Below are 23,766 nucleotides of genomic sequence, written 5' to 3' on the forward strand. Positions count from 1 at the left end.
ACTTCAAATCCTTTCTTACAAACATTTTTCTATGTAAGGTTTTCTGAATCATCTCACTGTGCACATTGTCTTCTCATCATACTTTCAACCAAAGAGAAATACAATGATAAATTACCAGTCTCACTTCCTTCTAGAAGTTGCTACAGGCCAGGCACAGTGGCTCACGCCTGTAATCCCAGCACTTTGAGAGGCTGAGGCAGGCAGATCATCTGAGGTCAGGAGTTCAGGACCAGCCTGGCCAACATGGTGAAACCCCGTCTTTACTAAAAATACAAAAATTAGCCGGGTGTGGTGGCGTGCACCTGTAATCCCAGCTACTCGGGAGGCTGAGGCAGGAGAATCACTTGAACTCAGGAGGCACAGGTTACAGTGAGCTGAGATCAAGCCACTGCACTCCAACCTGTGGGGGAGGATAGAGTGAGACTCCATCTCAAAAAACAAAATAAAAAAAAAAAGTTGCTATAAATCCCTTTTGCAAAGAAGTTGCTACAAATACCTTTTGCAAAGAATACATATAATTGCATGAAAAAAGAAAATTACACCACCATTCACTCAAGTATGTCCACCACCATTCACTCAAGTGTGCATCCATTTATGGAGTATCTATTTAATGTTCACCCAGCAACAGTAATGACCTCTGAGGGGGACTTGATTCCTGCCCTCTCAGAACACAAAGCCAAGCAGAGCACACAAGATAAATATAGAAAACAAAGGTGATAAAAGTTAAGGCCATACTGTATTCCCATGTGTCACAGTATCTTTACAAAAACAGGCTTAACTATTACACAGAATTTTATAAAACTGTCAGGGGACAATAGTAACACACAATGGCAAAATTCAATATCCAAAGGAGAATGTTAAGAAAACAAAATCGCTGGTGGTACTTTTTTTTTTGTCTATTTTTGTATCATATATGATAAAAATTACATTAAGAATTCTACAGGCCGTATGCGATGCCTCATGCCTATAATCCCAGCACTTTGGGAGGCCGAGGTGGGCAGATCATAAGGTCAGGAGACCGAGACCATCCTGGCTAACACAGTGAAACTCCATCTATACTAAAAATACAAAAAATTAACCAGAAGTGGTGGCACGCACCTATACTCCCAGCTACTCGAGAGGCTGAGGCATGAGAATCGCTTGAACCCGGGAGGCGGAGGTTGCAGTGAGCCGAGATCGCGCCACTGTATTCCAGTCCGAGAGGCAGAGCGAGACTCCGTCTCAAAAAATAATAGTAATAATTCTACAGATATATAGCAGGTCCTCGAACAATGTCATTTCATTCAATGTCATTTAGCTATAATGTTAACGAGGAAAAAAATCAATTCCTGGTGAGGACCACTGCCTTTGTGAAGTTTGCCCATCCTCCTCTGTCTATGTGGGTTTTCTTGGGGTACTCATTTCCTCCCACATCCCAAAGCTGTGCACATTACGTTCACCAGTGTGTCCACATGGCGAGTGACAGACAGAGAGAGACAGAGTTGAGTGTGTGTGTGTGTGTGTCTGTGTGTGTGTGCGCGCGCGCGTACCCTGTGACGGGATGCTGTCCTACCCAGGGCTGGTTCCTGTCTGGCACTCTTAGCTGCCAGGAGAAGCTTCAGCCACCAGCAACTTGAACTGGAAAAACTGGGTAAATAATTACCCTTTTTGTTTGTTTTTTGAGATGGAGTCTTGCTCTGTCGCCCAGGTTGGAGTGCAGTGGCACAATCTCAGCTTACTGCAACCTCTGTCTCCTGGGGTCAGGCAATTCTCATGCCTCAGTCTCCCGAATAGCTGGGATTGCAGGTGCGCATAACCATGCCAGGCTAAGTTTTTGTATTTTTAGTAGAGATAGGGTTTCAACATGTTGGTCAGGCTGGTCTCGAACTCCTGACCTCAGGTAATCCGCCTGCCTCGGCCTCCCAAAGTGATGGGATTATAGGCGTGAGTCACCTCAACCGGTCTATCTTACTTGTTTTTATTTATTTTATTTTATTTTTTTTGAGACAGAGTTTCGCTCTGATTGTTCAGGCTGGAGTGCAATAGCGTGATCTCGGCTCACCACAAACTCCACCTCCCGGGTTCAAGCAATTCTCCTGTCTTAGCCTCACAAGTTATAGGCATGCACCACCACGCCCAGCTAATTTTTGTATTTTTAGTAGAGACGGGTTTTCACCATGTTGGTCAGGCTGGTCTCAAAATCGTGACCTCGTGATTCGCCTGCGTTGACCTCCCAAAGTGCTGGGATTACAAGCATGAGCCACCGTGCCCGGCCCTTTACTAATCTTTCTTAAGTATATGGATAGCTCATATTTACTGCAATGTTTAATACTAAAAGTGTTTTGATGTTTATTTAGTAGTTTCGTGGTGTTGTGACCAGAAATATGCCCTAAGAACTTAACTCTTGTTTATGTCCATTAACCTATGGTAAAACTGGTTTCATTACATAAGACATTAAATGAGGAGTTACTGTACATGATTTATCAAGTCATTTAAAATACCAACTTCTACTGAAATTATAGTGCTCTCCCTATAAAAGTAACTCCATTTCTAGAACCAGCTAGGACCCTCTAGCTGTGCTAGTTTTGTTTCTCTATACCAATTTATTTACAAACAGCGAAAGCCAGAAAGCAGATCCATGTGGATCCACTTCCTTTATTAATGGAAGCAATAACCACCAACCATAAAAAAAGAATTGAAACATTATATTTCTATTTATGAAGTAGTTATTTTATATTTTTTCTAATTTCCACACATAGAATTAAACAATTTAAGTGTATTTTAATTATCACCAATTTGGCAAGTACTTACTAGAACAGAGGCTTCTCTCTTAAACTGGTTGGTAGAAATAATTAGTAATTAAAATAGTCTAAGATAAAGACATTTTAGTTGAACTTAAGTGACAAACTTTCCAAGTACCACAGACGAAATTACTGGAAACACACACACACACACACACACACACACACACACACACAATTATTACTATCAAACTTTGCTTTTGACTTCATTCTCCTATTCCTTTTTCTAAACATGGCAGGGTATCACCATAAAAGAACTCTCTGATCTATCAAGCCTTAGGAAGGAGTGCAGAATACGATACCCCAAAATATACCACTTTGGCATATGGATTATATTGAGCCAAACGCACTTGAAAAACAGCAGGTGTAAAAAGGAGTGCTCTGACCTCCCCTTTTCTTCCCTTTTTTTTTTCTCTCTCTCTCTTTGAGGCAGAGTTTTGCTCTGTTGCCCAGGCTGGAATACAGTGGCTCAGTCTCAGCTCACTGCAACCTCCACCTTCCGGATTCAAGTGATTCTCCTGCCTCAGCCTCCTGAGTAGCTGGGACTACAGGCGCCTGCCACCACGCCTGGCTAATTTTTGTATTTTTAGTAGTGGCGGGATTTCACCATGTTGGCCAGGTTGGTCCTGAACTCCTGACCTCAAATAATGCACTCACCTCAGCCTCCCAAAGTGCTGGGATTATAGGCGTGAGCCACCGCGCCCCACCTAATTTTTTTTTTTTTTTTTGAGACTGAGTCTCGCTCTGTCCCCCAGGCTGGAGTGCAGTGGCGCGATCTCCACTCACTGCAACCTCCACCTCCCAGGTTCAAGTGATTCTTCTGCCTCAGCCTCTGGAGTAGCTCGGATAACAGGTGCCCACCACCACACTGGCTAATTTTTATAGTTTTAGTTGAGACAAGGTTTCACCATGTTGGCCAGGTTGGTTTCAAACTCCTGGCCTCAAGTGATTCACCCAGCTCGGCCTCCCAAGCCGAGATTATAGGCGTGAGCCACTGCACCTGGCCTCTGACCTCCCCTTCTTGAAATCAAGAAACAAAACTCCCTTGTGAAAGATGCCCTCTACGTAGCAGGAGGAAAGCAACATTCTGACCACAAGAGACAAGGAATGGCCGGGCGCGGTGGCTCACGCCTGTAATCCCAGCACTTTGGGAGGCCGACGCGGGCGGATCACGAGGTCAAGAGATCGAGACCATCCTGGCTAACACGGTGAAACCCCGTCTCTACTAAAAATACAAAAAATTAGGCGGGCGTAGTGGTGCGCGCCTGTAGTCCCAGCTACTCGGAGGCAGAATGGCGTGAACCCGGGAGGCGGAGCTTGCAGTGAGCCGAGATTGCGCCACTGCACACCAGCCTGGGCAACAGAGCGAGACTCCGTCTCAACAACAACAACAACAAAAGAGACAGGGAATGGAGGCTAAGACAATTCTGCACAAACAACATTTGTTAAAATAACTCATCTTTCTTTGGTCTCCCCATATATTTTACTTACTTTTCCACAATTTCCTCTGTGTTCAACCTAGTATATAAGCACTTAAGATTTTGCCACTTCTTTAGGTCTTCATTTTCCCATGGGGGTTCCGATGTACATGTAAAAATCTGTACACTTTTCTCCAGCTAATGCCTTATGTCCATTTAGTTCTCAGACCCAGGTGGAGGCTTTTAGAGGGCACAGGTAAAGTTTTGCCTCCTCTATATTTACAAACTCTAGGTCCTTCAATGATCCTCCCTATAAATCTTTAATAAATGATAAATAAATGGCACAGTTATAAGAGCTAGGCCAGATGCAGTGGCTCATGCCTATGATCCCAGCCCTTTGGGAGGCCAAGGCAGGCAGATCACCTGAGGTGAGGGGTTCAAGACCAACCTGGCCAACATCGTGAAACCCCGTCTGTACTAAAAATACAAAAATTTGCCAGGCATGGTGGCACATGCCTGTAATCCCAGCTACTTAGGAGGCTGAGGCAGGAGAATCGCCTAAGCCTGGGAGACGGAGGCTGCAGTGAGCCAAGATCACACCATTGTACTCCATCCTGGGGGAGGTCAGACCAAGACTGTAAAAAAAAAAAAGAAAGAAAAAATTTATAAGAGCTAAATTTGGTCAGGCGTGGTGGCTCATGCCTGTAATCCCAGCACTTTGGGAGGCTGAGGCAGACAGATCACCTGAGGTCAGGAGTTGGAGACCAGACTGGCCAACATGGTGAAACTCCATCTTTACTAATAATACAAAAATTAGCCTGGGTGTGGTAGTGCACACTTGTAATCCCAGCTACTCAGGAGGCTGAGGCAGGAGAACTGCTTGAACCCAGGAGGCGGAGGTTGCAGTGAGCCGAGATTGTACCATTGTATTCCAGCCTGGGCGACAAGAGTGAAACTCCGTCTCAAAAACAAAACAAAACAAAACAAAACAAAACAAAACGAACAAACAAACAAACAAAAAAACAGAGCTAAATTTAAATTTAACAGGGCAGTAAAATGTTCAAACACCATTATAATTTAGTGTGAATAAGTTCATACAGCTTTGCTATCATATTAAAAACATGAAATTAAGAGAAGGGGGAAAAAATTATATCCCTTGAATTTAAATCAGCAAAAAGTTGTCTTCTTCACTGACTCTACAAAGAAACTTACCATATTTTATAAAAAATCATTCCCTATTGCAAATAACCATAATCTTAGTATTAAGACTATCTGAGTCATCTAGAGATATAGTTAACATAAATGAAGTACTATCTATGAATAAAAGAATTAAACAATGTATTATAGTTATTAGTGACACATATAATCAGGAAAGAAACCATCAAAACCACCAAAAATTACCCTGAAGTTTGCCTCTCCTCTATATTTTGAAAACTAACTTGAAGAGTTCCAATGCCAATAAAGGAAAAACAAACAGCACTCGTTCCAAGAACAATGTTTTTCCTCTGAAACTGCTGACCTGTGTGTGTACATCAGCATGCCATCTTTCCAGATTTAGAATGTTGGTGCAAATACCAATTTAAATGTTCTGTGAAAATAGCTCATTTGTTAAAGATGAAAATTTGTAGTAGAAAGAAAAATTGAGGGGATATGTGCTTAAGATAAAATGCCTCAGAACTCCTACCTGTTATAATCACATTGTACTTTAAGTTTCTCCCTGGCTATTTGCCCTAACACTGTAACCTAAAACTTAATTTCTTGAAACTTAGGTAAAAACATAAAAATAAATTGCCCTTTGGCAATTAAAATGTCCCCTGTGAAACATACATTAGAGATTACCACAAATTCCTAAACACACAAATAAAAATAAGCAACTAAATATATGGTGTATTTCGAAGCCACCACACTAGGTGACTGGACATTTAAAAACCACATTAATGCTTTCTGCAGTACTAACATGACTTTCTTAAATACACATTATACATTTAACTCCTAGTATTAAATATATGTATGTATGAGGGGAGTATATGTGCATGTGTGTACTTATCAGCCTATTACTCTGGAATCGTAGCAATAAAAATCTTTCTTGGACAATGGAAGTGGGAGACAAACACCTCATAGTAGTGTGTAATGAAAGAGAAACTGGTGGCTGGGCGCAGTGGCTCACATCTGTAATCCCAGCGCTTTGGGAGGCCAAGGCTGGCAGATCACAAGGTCAGAAGTTCGAGACCAGCCTGACCAATATGGTGAGACCCACCCCCCCGTCTCTACCAAAAATACAAAAATTAGCCGGGCGTGTTGGCGTGTGCCTGTAGTCCCAGCTACTCAGGAGGCTGAGGCAAAAGAATCGCTTGAACCTGGGAGGCAGAGGTTGCAGTAAGCCGAGCCGAGATTGTGCCAGTGCACTCCAGCCTGGGCGACAGAGCGAGACTCTGTCTCAAAATAAAAAGAAAGAGAAACTGGTTTAAAGCCTAGTTTTTTCCAAAGAACAATACAACAGCAGCTTTACCAGTTACTCCAATGCCACACAGCAAGTCCCCTAGGCCTACCTTCCCCATGCTTAAAGCAACAGAAAGAACAAAACAGAAATCTTTTATTGCAGTGTAAAATTTTAAAATTCTCTACCTTAAACAAATCAAAACCACTGCCTTATACTACACAGTACAAAGTACAAGCTGATAATATGTCACTTGGTATGCTTTGTTTTGCTTTTTTAAAAGAAAAGTCAATGAAAGAAGCTGGACTCAAACACACATTGTGTGTTCCATTTAGATCAAGTACAAAGACAGGTGAAACTATTTCATGATGTTCTAAGTCAGGATAGTGATGATATTTAGGGTAACAAAGAGAAGGGTACAAGGATGGTTTCTGGAGTGCTGGTAATATTCTCTTCCTCAATATGTATACTGGTTACATGGATGTGTTCACTTTGTGGAAATCCATCAAGTTTTACACACATATCTGCCTTTTCTATATTTTTGTTATACTTCTACAAATTTCCAAAAGGTTACGGAAGGAGGAGTAAGACCCCAAATCCTCTTCCCAATGCCAGCAGAAGACAGTTAATTCCCTGGAATAAAATGAACCAGAGTCCCTGATTCAAAGACATCAGGCATACTACATCACAGCATGATGACCAGGGAAACTGCTTTCTTTGGCCCTTCATTTGACCCAGGGAGGTAATTTGGAAGAGAGAGAATAGTTTGTCAAAGCATCAGGGAGGTAATTTGGAGGAGAGAGAATAGTTTGTCAAAGTATAGAGCAATAAGAGAATGAAAACCACTGAGTTAATTTCTTATTTAGTTATACATACAGCTTGAATATTCTCAATGATTCATCTTAAGATTTTAAGCCAACAGCTGAAAGATGGCTCATGTCCAGTGACTTGGTTTACTTTTATATTCAAAATATTTCAGTCTCAGTGTAATATACTCATTTTCTGAGATGCTGATTACTGAACATATGGTCTCTAAAAAGATAATTCCAGAAGTCCATCTGGTAATATCAAAGACTCCTTTATCTCCTTTCATACCACATGAAGGCTCAGTGATACTGTCTTATCAGACCTGTGTTCTTTACAATTATTTTTCTGATCAATGATAGGTTTAGGAAATTAGAGAAAATAAATGTCATTAAAACAAAGTATTAACTAAATGTGTACATTTAATGTTAATGTTTACATATACAATTTTAAGATACACTTTTTTTTTTTTTTTTTTTTTTTTCTGAGACAGAGTCTCGCTCTGTCGCTCAGGCTGGAGAGTGCAGTGGCACCATTTCGGCTTACTGCAACCTCTGCCTCCCAGGTTCAAGCAATTCTCCTGCCTTAGGCTCCCAAGGAGCTGGGATTACAGGTGTGCGCCATGACGCCTAGCTATTTTTTTGTATTTTTAGTAGAGACAGGTTTCACCATGTTGGCCACGCTGGCCAACATGACCTCAAATCATCCACCCACCTTAGCCTCCCAAAGTGCTAGGATTACAGGCAAGATCCAACTTTTATCTAAAATAGTCTGAAGTTATCCTTTATCAATTTGGTATGCATGCAATGCTACAGAAACTGGCTTATGGAAGTTAAAATAAGACATGATTGTCAAAGGACGATGGTATAATCTATAGTATTGTTTAATTCTTTGTAATTACTTAAGTGTCGAAATATTTCTCATAAATTGAAAAGAAAAGAAGTTACCAAGCATAACAGAAAACACTGTTCTGAAAACAGGGAAGTTAAATTAAAATCCACATACTAAACCTTGAGATTCCTCCTCTCTTTTGCACTCACTACCCTGAATCTTGGCATGCATTGCCCTGGCAGAATACCAAAGGGTTTCTCTAGTAAACTGACACCCCCTAAGGAAAAGGTCCACACACTGTCTTTGCTGTGTAGCAGGCCAGAAGAATAAGCACCTACCCTGGCTTCAGGAAGAAAAAAGTCTCCAAGAAAAAGGTGCTGAGAGGAATATAAGAATTCCGTCAGAAAGCTTACAAATACTAGGGAAAAAGAAAAGTATACAAGTGATAAAGTGAGGCTGCTATCAAGCCAGCACAAGAAAGGAAATATAATCACTGCAATTAAATCCCTTAGCTTGAATAAGTTCCAGGCTCATAATAACGTAAATAGTGAGTACTGACTTAACCAAAAATTAATACCTATATATTGAGAGGATAGGGGAAAGAGAAGTTAGTACATGTGGTGTGGGATAGAGGGAGTGTGAGACAATGTAAACGAATGAAATCCTGATCTTCCTTAGTAATGGGTCAACATATAATGTCCAATAATGAAAAATCAAAACATAGCAGTATATGCATAATATTTAGAAAGAGAAAGGAAAACAGCAGAAAGAGCCAAAAGATTCAAAAGGGTTGTCCAAGCAGCAGGACTTGGATATAGGGATGGGCTGGAACTTTAGGCACCTACTTCTTATTGTAAACTTCACTGCTTATTAATACCTTTAAAAATCTATATAGGGTGTTACTTTGATGAAGGAAAAGGCTTAAATTTTTAAAAATACAAAATAAAACAAAACCAAGAAATGTAAAAAATAGCGGGAAACAAAAATAGGGCTAACCTGCAGAGGGAAAATGACAACAAGGCAATCAGCTCTCACAGGAAGCACAACAGACCAGGTGGGGGCTGAGAAGTACTTTCACTATAACAGCTGGGGAGAGAGGGTGTGTGCAGTAGAGGGATGGGAGGAGAGGAGAAAACAGGATGAGCTCAAAAGATATCACACAGAATCAACAGACATGGGGGATCAAGTCAATGACTCTGTAAGAACTAAATGGCAAGACAGAACCTGAATCCTCCTGAAGTGGGTCATGCCCAAAATATCCTTCCACCTGGATATTTATTCCACAAATACTGGCTCTTTGGGAGCATCACATTCTTCTATGTAAAAAGAAGCATTTTAATTTTCTTTTTGTTTAGGTTTAAAATGTTTGGATTATTATGAAATATTCAAATAAAAAATGCAGAAAACTGTAACATTCATCCAGGTATTAACTATACAGCGTTTTCAAATATTAACCTTTTGGGCCAGGCGTGGTGGCTCATGCCTGTAATCCCAGCACTTTGGGAGGCCAAGATGGGTGGATTACTTGAGGTCAGGAGTTTGAGACCAGCCTGGCCAACATGGCGAAACCCTGTCTCTACTAAAACTACAAAAATTAGCCAGGCATGGTGGCAGGTGCCTGTAGTCCCAGCTACTGAGGAGGCTGAGGCAGGAGAATCACTTGAATGAACCTGGGGGGCGGAGGTTGCAGTGAGTCAAGATCGCACCATTGCACTCCAGCCAGGCAACAGAGTGAGGCTCTGTCTCCAAAACAAAAACAAAACAAAACAAACAAACAAAAAACCTTTTGGTCTCTCATTTTTCTTTTTAAAGAAATAAACATTACAGATATAGTTGGAACCTTGTTCAAACCATTCACTAATCCTATCCCCGTCTCCCTAAAAGGTAACCGTTAAACCGAATTTGGCAGTTAACATCCCCATAGACCCCATCTTTAAAAGAGAGCATTAGGTTGGATGATTTTTTTTTTTTTTTAACTTTTATTTTAAGTTCAAGGCTACATGAGCAGGTTTGTTACACAGGTGAATGTGCATCATGAGGGTTTGTTGTACATATATTTCATCACCCAGGTACTATGCCTAGTATCTGTTATTTTTCTTAATCCTCTCCTTCTTCCTGCCCTCCAACCTCCAAGAGGCCCCACTGTGTGCTGTTCCCCTCTATGTGTCCATATCACTTGACACCCACTTATAAGTAAGAACATGCAGTATATGGTTTTCTGTTCCTGCATTAGTTTGCTAAGAATAACAGCCTCCAGCTCCATCCGTGTCCCTGAAAAGGACATAATTTCATTTTTTATGGCTGCATAGTATTCCATGGTGTATCACATTTCTTTATCCAGTCTCTCACTGATGGGCATTTAGGTTAATAGTATGGATAATTCTAATGCCCCATTCTGTTCTAAGACATCAAGATTTGCCAGTATGATAGAAAGTCACTGATGTTCTATAATAGAAGTACAAAAGTCTACACTTCTGTGAAATATGCAGAAATATTTCCCAATAATTTCAAACCTCAGAACACACTGATTGATGATAGTTCATGATGGGTAGCTCCAGAAACAAACAAAATGATAATAATGATTATAACCTTTCAGTGAAATAAAAAAAAAAAGTATATTAACTTCACTGTTGTAGTGCCAGTACAACTATTTTATTTTATTTTATTTTATTTTAATTTTATTTTAGTTTTGAAATAGGTTCTCCCTCTGTTGCCTAGGCTGGAGTGCAGTAGCATAATCATGGCTTGCTGCAGCCTCAAACTACTGTCCTCAAGCAATCCTCATGCCTCAGCCTCCCAAGTAGCTGAGACTACAAGCATGTGCTACTATACCCAGCTAATTTTTAAATTTTTCTTTCATAGAGATGGGGGTCTCATGACATTGACAGGCTGGTTTCAAACTCCTGGTCTCAAGCCATCTTCCTGCCTCAGCTTCCCAAGTGGGATTATAGGACTGAGCCATTGCATCCAGCCAGTCCAAAATTAATAACAATACATAGAACATATAAAACCTAAGCTTAAGTATTTTGCAAACAAATCAGTCCTATCATTTGTCTTTAGTGAAAATGGGAGACTGAAGAGAGAAAAATTATGTTTCAAGAACTGTGGTCTACCTGTTATTAGATTCTAGTCTCAGTTGTTTTTGAGGGTTTTTTCCTGCAATTTAGACTAATCCTACTTATTCCCATGAACCAACCAGTGATCTCTGCTGCTGCTCAGAAGAAACAAAAGGGATGGGTAATATAAAAATCTTGATCAGTATTCTAATTCTGGGCATGTACTGGAATCAGCTAGGGACCCCGTATCAGCTTGGTTCTACAACTGCCTAGTTAATAGAAAGACTTCTTATTTAGTTTACTTGGGATAATTTTACTTATCTTTTTTTTTTTTACTGTTGTAGAATATATTACTGTTGTACTCTTTGTGTAGGAATGCAGATAAGCTTACTGAATGTTTTCTTAAATTGAACACTTACTATTCTTCCAGATAGCACTTCTTGTTGGAACTCACAGTTATCAATGGCCCTCGCCAGACCAATGCTTTGTGACTGACCTCCTCTCTACCTTGAATACAAGAGGCCCTCATAGTTAGGCAGGAATATCATTGTCCCTATTCAGCCTGAAGAAGTTACAGAAGATGGATCTTCATTCCTCTACAACCCTTAGGATTAAAGATCTCCTTATAAAAGGGAGGGGCAGCCGGGTGCAGTAGCTCACGTCTGTAATCCCAGCACTTTGGGAGGCCGACATGGGCAGACTACCTGAGGTCAGGAGTTCGAGACCAGCCTGGCCAACATGGTGAAACCCCCACCTCTACTAAAAATACAAAAATTAGCTGGAAGTGGTGGCGGGCGCCTGTAGTCCCTGCTACTCAGGAGGCTGAGACAGGAGAACTGCTTGAAGCCGGGAGGTGGAGGTTGCAGTGAGCTGAGACTGCACCACTGCACTCCAGTCTGGACAACAGGAGCGAGACTCTGTCTCAAAAAAAAAAAACAATACATAAACAAATTTTTAAAAATTAAAAAAATAAAACAGAAGGGGGAAATATGTCAGAGGCATTCAAACCTGAGTGACTCCATCTTGAACAGGGGCTGGGTAAAATAAGGCTTACCCCTACTGGGCTGCTGCATTCCCAGGAGGTTAGGCATTCTTACTTACACATGAAATAGGAGGTCAGCACAAGATACAGGTCACAAAGATCTTGCTGATAAAACAGGATGCAGTAAAGAAGCTGGCCAAAAGTCACCAAAACCAAAATGGTGATGAAAGTGACCTCTGGCTGTCCTCACTGCTCATTGTATGCTGATTATAATGCATTAGCATGCTAAAAGACACTCCCACCAGCACCATGACAGTTTACAAATCCCATGGCAATATCAGAAAGTTACCCTATATAGTCTAAAAAGGGGAGGGACCCTTAGTTCTGGGACTTGGCTACCCCTTTCCCAGAAAACTCATAAATAATCTACCCCTTGGTTCAGCATGCAATCAAGAAACAACCATAGGCCAGGCACTTTGGGAGGCCAAGGTGGGCGGATCACTTGAGTTCAAGAGTTCAAAACCAGCCTGGCAAGATGGTGAAACTCCGTCTCTACTAAAAATATAAATTCTAGCTGTGCATGATGGTGGTACCTGCCTGTAATCCCAGCTATTTGGGAGGCTGAGGCAGGAGGATCACTTGAGCCCGGGAGGCAAAGGCTGCAGTGAGCTGCCACTGCACTCCAGCCTGAGTGACAGCAAAACAATGTCTCAAAAAAAAAAAAGAAAAGAAAAGAAAAAGAAAGAAAGAACCATGAAAGTAGCCAACCAGCAGCCCTTAGGTCTGCTTTGCCTATGGAGTAAGCCATTCTTTATTCCTTTACTTTCTTAATAAACTTGCTTTCAATTAAAAAAAAAAAAAAAAGAATACCACAGTGGTAACTTTCATAGTATACGTCAGCTACAGGGGACAATCAGGAATTGCTGGAGCAAAATATCCTTATTAGAGTCTTGACTGCCTATGTAATTAATTCACTGCAGCACCAAACTGTCCAAGTTGTCATTATATTCTTCTCTATTCTTTTCTTCCAGGCAACCACAGTAAAAATATTCTTTAAAAAAATTGTAATGCCAGTTTTACTTAAGAATGTCCTTGATGACACAGGAAAGTCATTTCTTATTACACCTCAACCCCTGAGTATATGTCTTTTTAATTTTCTGGGTGATAAAATAGGAGGTACACAAAAAAAACACTTCTGGTACACACTGAAGTATGATAGTTATCTCAAGGAAAACACTTATCTGATGATGTGAGTTGTGGGCCAAACCAGTCACTGTTTACAGAGAATCCCATCTTTACTTGAAAGAACAACTGACAAATGATTATTATTCATACTTGGGTATTTGCCAGACATTTTCTCAAAAATGAAGTGAGAAGGCAGCTTACTGGAAAACAACTGATGGCATGTGCTGCCAATAACGGCCTTCACATTTCTAATTAAAAATTAAAATTGTGGAAACTCGTTTCCACAGTAAGCTTAACAACATCCCAATACTTAAAAGACTTTACTGATAAATCAGTGGTGATATTGGCCGGGCATGGTGGCTCACGCCTGTAATCCCAGCACTTTGGGAGGCCAAGGTGGGCAGATCACTTCAGGTCAGGAGTTCGAGACCAGCCTGGCCAACATGGAGAAACCATATCGCTACTAAAAATACAAAAAATTAGCCAGGTGTTGGGGGCATGCCTGTAATCCCAGCTACTCCAGAGGTTGAGGCGGGAAAATCGCTAGAACCCAGGAGGCAGAGGTTGCAGTGAGCCAAGATCGCACCACTGCACTCCCGCCTGGGCGACAGAGTAAGACTTCATCTCAAAAAAATAAATAAATAAACAACAACAAAAAATAAATCAGTGGTGATATTAACAAATGTGAATTCTTAAAATTCCATAATAAAATATATTAACATTTGGAGTATCTGTGTTACACAACGAAGCAGTACTCTCCAAATGACCAACACTTAATGCAACAAAGTGATGCATGGGTAAAGAGTCAAATCAAACTGCAAGTCAGATCAATGGATCTTACTGTTAAAGAATTCAAAAAGCTCACGAATAGAGATTTAGATTCCATATTAGAACTAACATTTAAGAAATGACCACTTGTCAAGTTTTGGTATAGTATCAAGGAAGGATATTCACAATTACCTAAAAAGACAACTAAAATACTCTTCCATTTCCCAATTACATCCACAAACTTTATAAGCAAGTATTGGATTATTTTTTCTGGATGTTAAAAACCATAAACAGAATCACAATAGTTATCATATTTTTTAATTCCTGATATCAGTCATGTAAAAACAAATGAACTAGCAATTATTTATTTAAAAGTTATATTCTTCGCAGTTACACAGTCTACATATTTGCGACAAATATATAAGTATCAAAGGTTTAATTTACCACAGAATGAAGACTGATCACTGCTCCAAAGAGGAAAGGAAATGAATGTGGTAAATTCTTAAATCTGTTTTGGAGACAGGCAAGTCAAGTCTCTCTTTTCTAGTTACAAATGAGCACATTCTAGGCCAGGCATGGTGGCTCACGCCTGTAATCACAGCACTTTGGGAGCCCAAGAAGGGCAGATCACTTGAGGTCAAGAGTTCAAGACCAGCCTGACCAACATGGTGAAACCCTGTCTCTACTAAAAATACAAAAATTAAGAGGGCGTGGGCACCTGTAATCCCAGCTACTCTGGAGGCTGAGGCAGGTGAATCACTTGGGCCCAGGAGGAGGCTGCAATGAGCCGGGATCACGCCACTGCACTCCAGCCTGAGAGACAGAGCAAGACTCTGTCTCAACAAAATAAAAAAATAAATAAATAAAGGAGCAGGTTCTGTTTAACATGTGACTCTTGAAACCTACATATTAATCACCCAGAAGACATGATATAAATGGATTTAAACGCTGGTTCTTAAATTTCTAAGGAAATGTCTTTTCACGGGAAAAACTGACCTCTCATAAATTTCAAAAGAAACAATTTAATCTGAACAAACACCTGAAGTTCAGAAGTAACACACCAAATGTTATTGTTTGCAGATGCACTTTTAGATAGGAATAAAAGTTGTTAAAGGAGAATTGTTCTTACACAACTCTATCCAATTAATAAATATCATAAATCATTAGTTTCAAAAGCATGAACCTTAAAAAAATCTCAGATTGAGAATTGGTAATGTCCTCACTAATAAACAAAGTCCTATTACTCTGTTTTCCGAAAGAGAAAGTTTATACACTAGTTTTTTTAGTGAGAATATTCAAGAGATAACAAGCAGAAGTTCATTCTGCCCCCACCCCTTCCTCATGATCCACCCATTTCTGCAGGCTTACCTTTGCAGTTCATTAAGCCCCCTGGCAGCTGGAAGGCTAGGGTTTTGCCTTAGGAAGTTTTGTTTTAAATTGAGATGAGTGAGGTCTTGGCTGTAGAAGAGGTTGGCAGGCAGATGTTCCAGGCTACAACATGAGAGGTCCACTGAGCTAATGCGCTGGGATGCAACCTAAAGAGGGATAAAACTTAATTTTAATACCATCCACTTATCCTATAACTACTTTCTATGGATAGAAATGAGATAATACCAATTTGGAACAGGTATTCTATGAAAGTAGCACTGTTAGTCCAAATATAAACCAACACAGTATTCAGTCACATGCCACATACCAACCTTTCAGTCAATAACATATCATATACAGCAGTCCCACAAGATTATAAAGCCGAAAAATTCCTATCACCTAGTGATATGGCAGCCATCATAATGTCACAGCACAACACACTGCCTTTTCTATGTTTAGATACACAAATACTTACCATTTTGTTACAACTGCCCACAGATTCGGTACAGTAACATGCTACACAGGTTTGTAACCTAGGAGCAACAGCCTAAGTGTGTAGTTGGCTACACCATCTAGGTTTGTGTAAGTACACGCTGATGTTTGCACCATGAAGAAATTGCCTAACAACACATTTCTCAGGATATATTCCTGTCATTAAGTGATGTTTGTCTGTACTCAGTATTCGAGCCAAATACTTTATAAAAGCATGAAAATGTCCCTGCCTGGAGGGTATGTACAGTAACCTAGCATAGGAGACAGGCTGGAAAGAACACAGATTACTCCACTGGGTTTATTGATATCAGTAAACTCCTCCAATGTAGGAGTTTTATTCCTGAAAACATAAGGAATAATTCTCTCCCACAGAAAGAGAATTCAGAGCTATCGAGTAAATACACGGTCAAGAGACAGATACTAAGATCTAAACTGAACATATGAAAGTCATTGTACATACTGATTTAAAAATAGCACAAATAAAGAAAAAGAGTATCATTGACCTTGTACACATCTTCAATTCATGGTATAGTAGAATCAGATTCTATTGCCTGTCTGCTACAAACTTTCCAGGCTGCCTCACTTCACAGTTTCAGTGAAATGCTTATAGATTCATTGTGCTTTGCTTCATGTAAGTATTTGATGTAAAACTTATTTTATGTCTAAGTATTTATCCAGATGTTCAATGCCTTCCTGGTTAAATGACTCCTCCCACGGCCAGGATCTCAGGGCTAAAGAAAGACCAACTTTCATGTGGGAAGCAGAAAACTCACTGACCACCCTGCATTTCTCAAATGTTCTTCCCAATATTGTAGGTAACACAGTGCCGATTTATGCTACAGCGCGTGGCTTTAGCCTCACCTTCACACATCTTGGTTTTCTCTCCTCACAGAGGCAATGGGAATATAGTTCTAAAACTTTGGTTAATTCTCCCTATTTATCTTTACCGAAGCTTTAGGGCAGAAATTTCACTGCTTATCTGTGATCAATCTGGTGTCTTTTTCTTTTTCCAAACCCCAGGTTTCTGTTCCTAATTACACAAGGCAGTAGAACATAGTCCTTAGATGTATGGTTCTGAGTTCAGTGTCCAGATTCACAGCCCAGCGCCACCACTCAGGAGCTGAGATAACGTGAATAGATCACTGATGTAAGATCCGGTTTTCTCATCTGTATACAGATATAAAGATGGTACCTACTTCTACATGCCTGGCACAGAAAAAGCACTCAGTAAATGTTAACTGCTATTACTATTGCTAGTACTACTACTAACACTACCATTTCCAAATCAAATCATTCATATTTTATTTTTCATTAAAAAAAATTTTTTTTTAAATAATAAAGTAGGGGCAGGGTCTTGCCATATTGCCCAGGATAGTCTCAAACTACTGGGCTAGGTTGATCCTCTCACATCAGCCTCCCAAAGTGCTGGATTACAGGCATGAGCCACCATACACAGCTTCATTCACATTTTATATCCACTAAAATCCATACTCCCCTGCTGCTAAAAGTATCCAGAAGTAAATCTGGCATATGTTCTGCTAGGTTGGGCACGGTGGCTCACATCTGTAATCCTAGCACTTTGGGAGGCCAAGGCAGGTGGATCATTTGAGGTCAGAAGTTGGAGATCAGCCTGGCCAACGTGGTGAAACCCCGTTTCTACTAAAAATACAAAAATTAGCTGGGCGTGGTGGTGGACGCCTGTAATCTCAGCTACTCGGGAGGCTGAGGCAGCAGAATCGCTTGAACCCAGAAGGTGGAGGTTGCAGTGAGCCGAGATCATGCCATCGCACTCCAGCCTGGGCGACAGAGAGAGACTCTGTCTCAAAAAAATAAACAGTTCTGCTGATGGAATATTTGAGGTTAGGAGAAATTACTGTGCACACATGAAAGCTAAAGGTATACTGGGGTGAGAAAAGTTGGGCAGGACTTATCTCTAAAGACTTTACCAAGAAAGTCTGAGTTTGCATTTTACCTATTTTATCTTTCTGTGAATTTTCACCATTAAATAAGAAAAAGAAAATGCCAAGCAGGGCCAAACCACTCATACAAAGAAAGATGTAAAAAGAGATAGAATGTTAATGGGTCTGAAAGTAGGTGCAAAAGCACCACGCCACACAGGATTCCTATGGCATTCATAGGAAGTGGATGGGAACCTGTTTATAGAAAGTGAGGTTGAAAGCTCTGCTAGTTAGTGGAATCATTCATTCAAAAATATGTGTTGAACATCTACTTAATGGTGTATGGCAGGCCTTTTATTTCCTGAGATACAACAGGAAAACAAGACAGACACAGTCTCTGCCCTGAATGAGTACACATCAAGAGGACAGGGTAATTAAGATACTACATGATAACTGCTACAAGAATAGGAAGTGCAAGGACACCGAACAGAATCCCAGGGGTCAGAAAAGGATTCCCAGAGGATGTAATGTCCGAGCCCAAACTTGAAGCCTCAGTAGAAATCTGTATTTTTTGTCTGCCCCAAATCCTTTCTCTTTCAAACTCATGATCCTAAGGGGAACTGCAAACAAAGTACCCAGATGCTCTGGATTCGTGGGTAGGCATGCACTCCAGGTCTGAGCAATCGGAGTGTCCTATCTGCTGAAGCCACAGGCTGATCCAAGAGGTGCTAGCATGGGACCCAAGTTAGGTTAATCAAAGGACTTCTCTGGGATTTACATATTCTGAAACCAGGAGAGAAAGAGAATCAGCTGCTTAGAGCTGCAGTTAAAATGAAGGAGCTAGAACCATATGTATTAATCTGACTTGATACAAATGCAAACTGCAGCATGACACATTCCATTTATGAAAACAATTTTTAACATAACACACACACCTCCATATATTATATGGATGAATAATTATATGTGCAATATATACCATGAGATCATAAATTTCTATTGTTTTAAGCCACCGAGGGTCTGTTAACATGTTACAGCAGCCACAGGAAACTAATACAACCCTTCTTTATTTTTTCCATTGTACTTTTCATTTTATTCATTCAACATGTTTACTGAGTATCTACCAGAGGTGCCAATTACTGTTCTAGGTAAGCCCTTAATATACTTCAGAAAACAAAATGAAGATCCCTCCCCTATTAAGCTTTCTTTACAAATAAATAAATTATACGTTAAAAAAAATGGTAAGCACTACGAATGAAAAAAAAAAACAGCTTGAGAAAGGGGGTCAAGATTGCTAGGAAGGTGGTGGATTGTAATTTAAATAGGTTAGTGAGGGTGGTCCCCACTGAAAAGATGACATTTAGCAAGGAAAAACAGGAAAAGGTGGCTGATAGGATTTATCTGGAAGAAGATGCTGCCAGGCAGAGGAAGTACCCAGAGTTAGAGCCCTTAGAAAAGCATGCCTTAGCCAGGTATGGTGGCTCACGCCTGTAATCCCAGCACTTTGGGAGGCTGGGGTGGGAGGACTGTTTGAGCCCAGAAGTTTAAGACCAGCTTGGGCAACAGAGTGAGACCATCATCTCTACTAAGAAAAAAAATTTTTAATTAGCTGGGCGTGGTGGTGCATGCTTATAGTCCCAGCCACTTGGGAGGCTGAGGTGGAAGGATCACTTAAGCCCAGAAGGTCGAGGTTGCAGTGAGCTTTGATCATACCACGGCACTCCAGCCTGGGCAATAAAGCCAGATCCAGTCTCAAATTTAAAAAATAATAATAATACAAAAAATTTGTAAAAGGAGCATACTTGGCATGTCCGAGAGACCTGAGAACACTGATTATAAGGCAACGAGGTCAGAAGGTAAATGGGCAGGGGATATGGGGCAAGCAGCAGACCCTGTGGGACCTTCAGGCCTTGTGAGGACTCTGGCTTTTAAGGTGAGTGAAATGGGATGTGTGGAAAGGTTCTGAGAAGTGTGAGGTGATCACCAATGTATGGTCAATGCTCCATATTCACTGGGGATTGGTTCCTGGACCCCAGCAGGTACCAAAATCCACAGATGCTCAAGTCCCTGACATAAAATGCCATAGTACACTCAGCCCTCCGTGTCGGCAGGTTTTGATCCACGGCTGGTTGACTCTGAAATGGGAAACTCGCAGGTAAGGAGGGCCTACTATACCAAGGAATTTTCTTATTTTTTCTCTGCCTTTGTCTCTAGATTGTAAGCTCCATAAAGGAAAGAATTTTTCTATTTTGCTCACTGACATAAACCCACGCTGAGTACTTGGGAGGACTCTCAAAACATCTTGCTGGAAGAATGGCCAGAGGACGACCTTATACCTCCTCCTTTCTCACCAGGCGGCCTCTGCATCTGGTGCATCCTTTCATGTGGCAACCACTTTGAAGAAGACAAATTCCATTTCAAATGAAGCATCCCACTAAATACTCCCTTTGGACAACTAAGAGAAAATGATTTAACATCAAGTTGTATTGGCTTCCTTTCCTCATTCTAGACCGTAAGCTGTTTCTGCTAGAAACGAGGAGGAGGAAACCACATTAACGAGGCTACAAGCAAGGGCAGTCCTGCGTAAGCTATGCAGAACTAGGGACGTCTATCATGAGAGCATAAACTCATCATGTTAACATGGCCACGAGGCAGTGCGCTGCAAAGATGACCACGAAAGCTACCACTAGCTACACCACTGCCCAGTCCCATGAGCTACAACAGAATGGGAGATTTAAGTGCTTCTACTCAGCGCAACCTGGGCACATCAGGGCTCTACCACAAAGAGAGGAAAGCACTCTACTTAGAAGGTATGGTTTGATTCCCAAATGAGAAAACTACCAGCTGGGCTATCTAAAGAAACTGTGACCCACCTACACAGCAGCTATTAAAACTGAGATCCTGCCTGAAATAAGAAAGACCTACATACATAAAAAAATATTAATCAAAAAACCACATGTACACACCTCAGAGCAAGTAGCCTTTATTATTCTAGCATTTTCCTTTTCCAAGTAACAATAATAATAATAGTTAACATTTAAGTAGTGCTTTGTGACAGGCACTCTTCCAAGAGCTTAAGATACAATATTTAGCTTAATCTTCACAACAACTCTGTGCAGTAAGAACTTAACCTTGTTTCAAAGGTAAAGGTTAAACTGAGTCACAGAGTGTGCGCCTAAGGCCTGTTTAAAAAGTAGCAGGATCAGGCTGGGTGCAGCGGCTCACACCTGCAATCCCAACACTATGGGAGGCTGAGGTGGGTGGATCATTTGAGGTTGGGAGTTTGAGACCAGCCTGGTCAACATGGTGAAACCCTGTCTCCACTAAAAATACAAAAATTAACCTGGCATGGAGGTGGGTGCCTGTAATTCCAGCTACTCGGGAGGCTAAGGCAGGAGAATCACTTGAAACTGGGAGGCAGAGGTTGCAGTGAACCAAGATTGAGCCATTACACTCCAGCTTGGGTGACAAGAGTGAAACTGTATCCCCCCCCCCCCAAAAAAAAGTAACAGCACTAGAGTTTGAACAAGAGCCTGTACTATTAACTCTATGCCATTAGGTCAAGACTTGGAATAAAGTTCAGATCTCACCAGAAGGGAGGCTCCTCTAATCCCCATCATAAAATAACATAACTAGAGCAAAGAAAATTAGATGTACTCCTCAGGATATGTTTAAGCCTTAGAAATGAAGACGAGGTGGTCAGAGACAGTGAGTCCTCCTCGGGAGAAGCAATAGAGACCATCTGCTGACCAAATACAGATTTTGGAGGAGGGGTGAATCCCCATGGGGCATCATTCCTTGATATCATAGGCTCTGCCCACTCCAATCCCACACAACTTATCCAACTGGGCAACGATGGTGCCATCCAGTGAGCACCTAATCAAAATTTTAAAGGTTACAGGAAAAGTATAAGAGGTTATAGAAATTTGGGAAGTGAAATAAGCATACATAGAAGGTGCCTCAAATCTTTGGTACAGAAAGCTTCTAAAGGATCTCATAATTAGAATATAAATTCCTTTTTGGCAAAAGCTACTATACTTATAACCACAGACAAGACAGTTGAAGGCACAAAGGTGAGGTCCACACAACTTGACATACAGGAGAAAGGGCACCAGCTGAACAGTATGTGGGGTAGGTAGGAACAGTCCTACTTACTAGCAACGTGACTTTGAATAAGTCACTTCCCTTACCTGTCCTTCAGTTTCCTTATCTCTAAAGTAGACTAAGTAACACCTGCCCTGATCACCTTAACAAGTTGCTGCAGTAATACCATTTTATTCATTTAAAAAAAAAGGAGAGGCTCTGTAGACCAAGTATCCCCGCAGCAACGTCTACCACTGCAAGCAATAAAAGTCTGTAAAACAAAAAAGTCTACGAGATATAAGCCAATGCTCTCGTCATCTTGAGCAATTACACGGATAAACTGCAATCAGCCAGACCATCAATGAACTACAAATGAATAGATTCAAGTTGTGATTAGTTGAAGGTAACTGTGGCATCGAAAGTCAGTTTCAGCCTGTATTAACAATAACATGCTGGGGGCAGTGGCTCACATCTGTAATCCCAGCACTTTGTGGGGCCAAGGGGAGCAGATCACTTGAGGTCAGGAGTTTGAGACCAGCCTGGCCAACATGGGGAAACTCCATCTCTACTGAAAATACAAAAATTAGCCGGGTAAGGTGGCAGGCACATGTAATCTCAGCTACTCAGGAGGCTGAGGTAGGAGAATCGCTTGAACTCGAGAGGCAGACGTTGCAGTGAGCCAAGACCGTGCCACTGCACTCCAGCCTGGGCAACAAGTGCAAGTCTCCATCTCAAAAACAAAACAAAACAACAACAACAAAAAAAAAAAAAAAGAAAAAAAATAAGGCTAACTGAGTTAGTAAATTAAACGGGACTTTTCTATCATGATGGACACACTCTGAGAGATACATCAAAATGAACATAATTTCCAACTACCTGCTCATGTTGTCTCTTTTTTTCCCAAATGACTTGTAAATATACATGGGGGAAGGAGGGATCATTTGGTCCTCAAAATATTTCCTCTAAAGAACACTGCACTATTAAAAAATGCTAATGTGAACAACAAAATTTCAGATGACTCAATGGGTGGCCACACATTGCTAACATATTACTCAGCTTGACACTTTCTTAAGTCATTTCTTTGCCTATTATTAGGACCCTTATGACAAAAATGTCCCTCCTCCGAGTGTGGCTGGGTTGCATTTCTAACCAATCTATCTGTCCTATCCTTACCCTATCCCTGCCATGCTTTCAAAATTCTCATCTTGCCTTGCAAGAGGACTGTACTACATCATTCCCACTACTCCTTATGGTTCATTTAGTGGATAATCATCTTTCACAGGCAAGGGAAAGTTCACAGTAACATTCATGTGATGTTTTTTGTCCCCTCTATACTTTAGTCAAGTTGTATTTATCCTTATTATGTGCACAGCATGCTCAAAATTAACCAGAATGACTCTAAAATGTTTGATCAAAGCAGCTAAAATAGCACAAATAATTCTGCTTGTGTGAAGTAAAAGACTGCTGTCAACCTGCCAGGCATGGTGGCTCACGCCTGCAATCCCAGCACTTCGGGAGGCCAAGGCGGGTGGATCACGAGGTCAAGAGATCAAGACTATCCTGGTAAACATGGTGAAACCCTATCTCTACTAAAAATACAAAAATTAGCTGGGCGTGGTGGTGCGCACCTATAGTCCCAGCTACTCGAAAGGCTGAGGCAGGAG

General features: G+C 40.9%; 1 protein-coding gene across 1 annotated transcript in view; it reads right to left on the minus strand.

Annotated features, from left to right (window-relative positions):
- PHLPP1 (PH domain and leucine rich repeat protein phosphatase 1) overlaps positions 1 to 23,766 on the minus strand; it is a 267,876-nt gene that overhangs the window by 102,601 nt on the left and 141,509 nt on the right. Inside the window, exon 4 of the mRNA XM_050767517.1 lies at positions 15,630 to 15,796. Within this exon, the coding sequence (XP_050623474.1) occupies positions 15,630 to 15,796 (167 nt within the window). The remainder of the gene's footprint in view (positions 1 to 15,629; positions 15,797 to 23,766) is intronic.

Source organism: Macaca thibetana, chromosome 18 (genome assembly GCF_024542745.1).
Source record: "Macaca thibetana thibetana isolate TM-01 chromosome 18, ASM2454274v1, whole genome shotgun sequence".
Lineage (NCBI taxonomy): Eukaryota > Metazoa > Chordata > Mammalia > Primates > Cercopithecidae > Macaca > Macaca thibetana.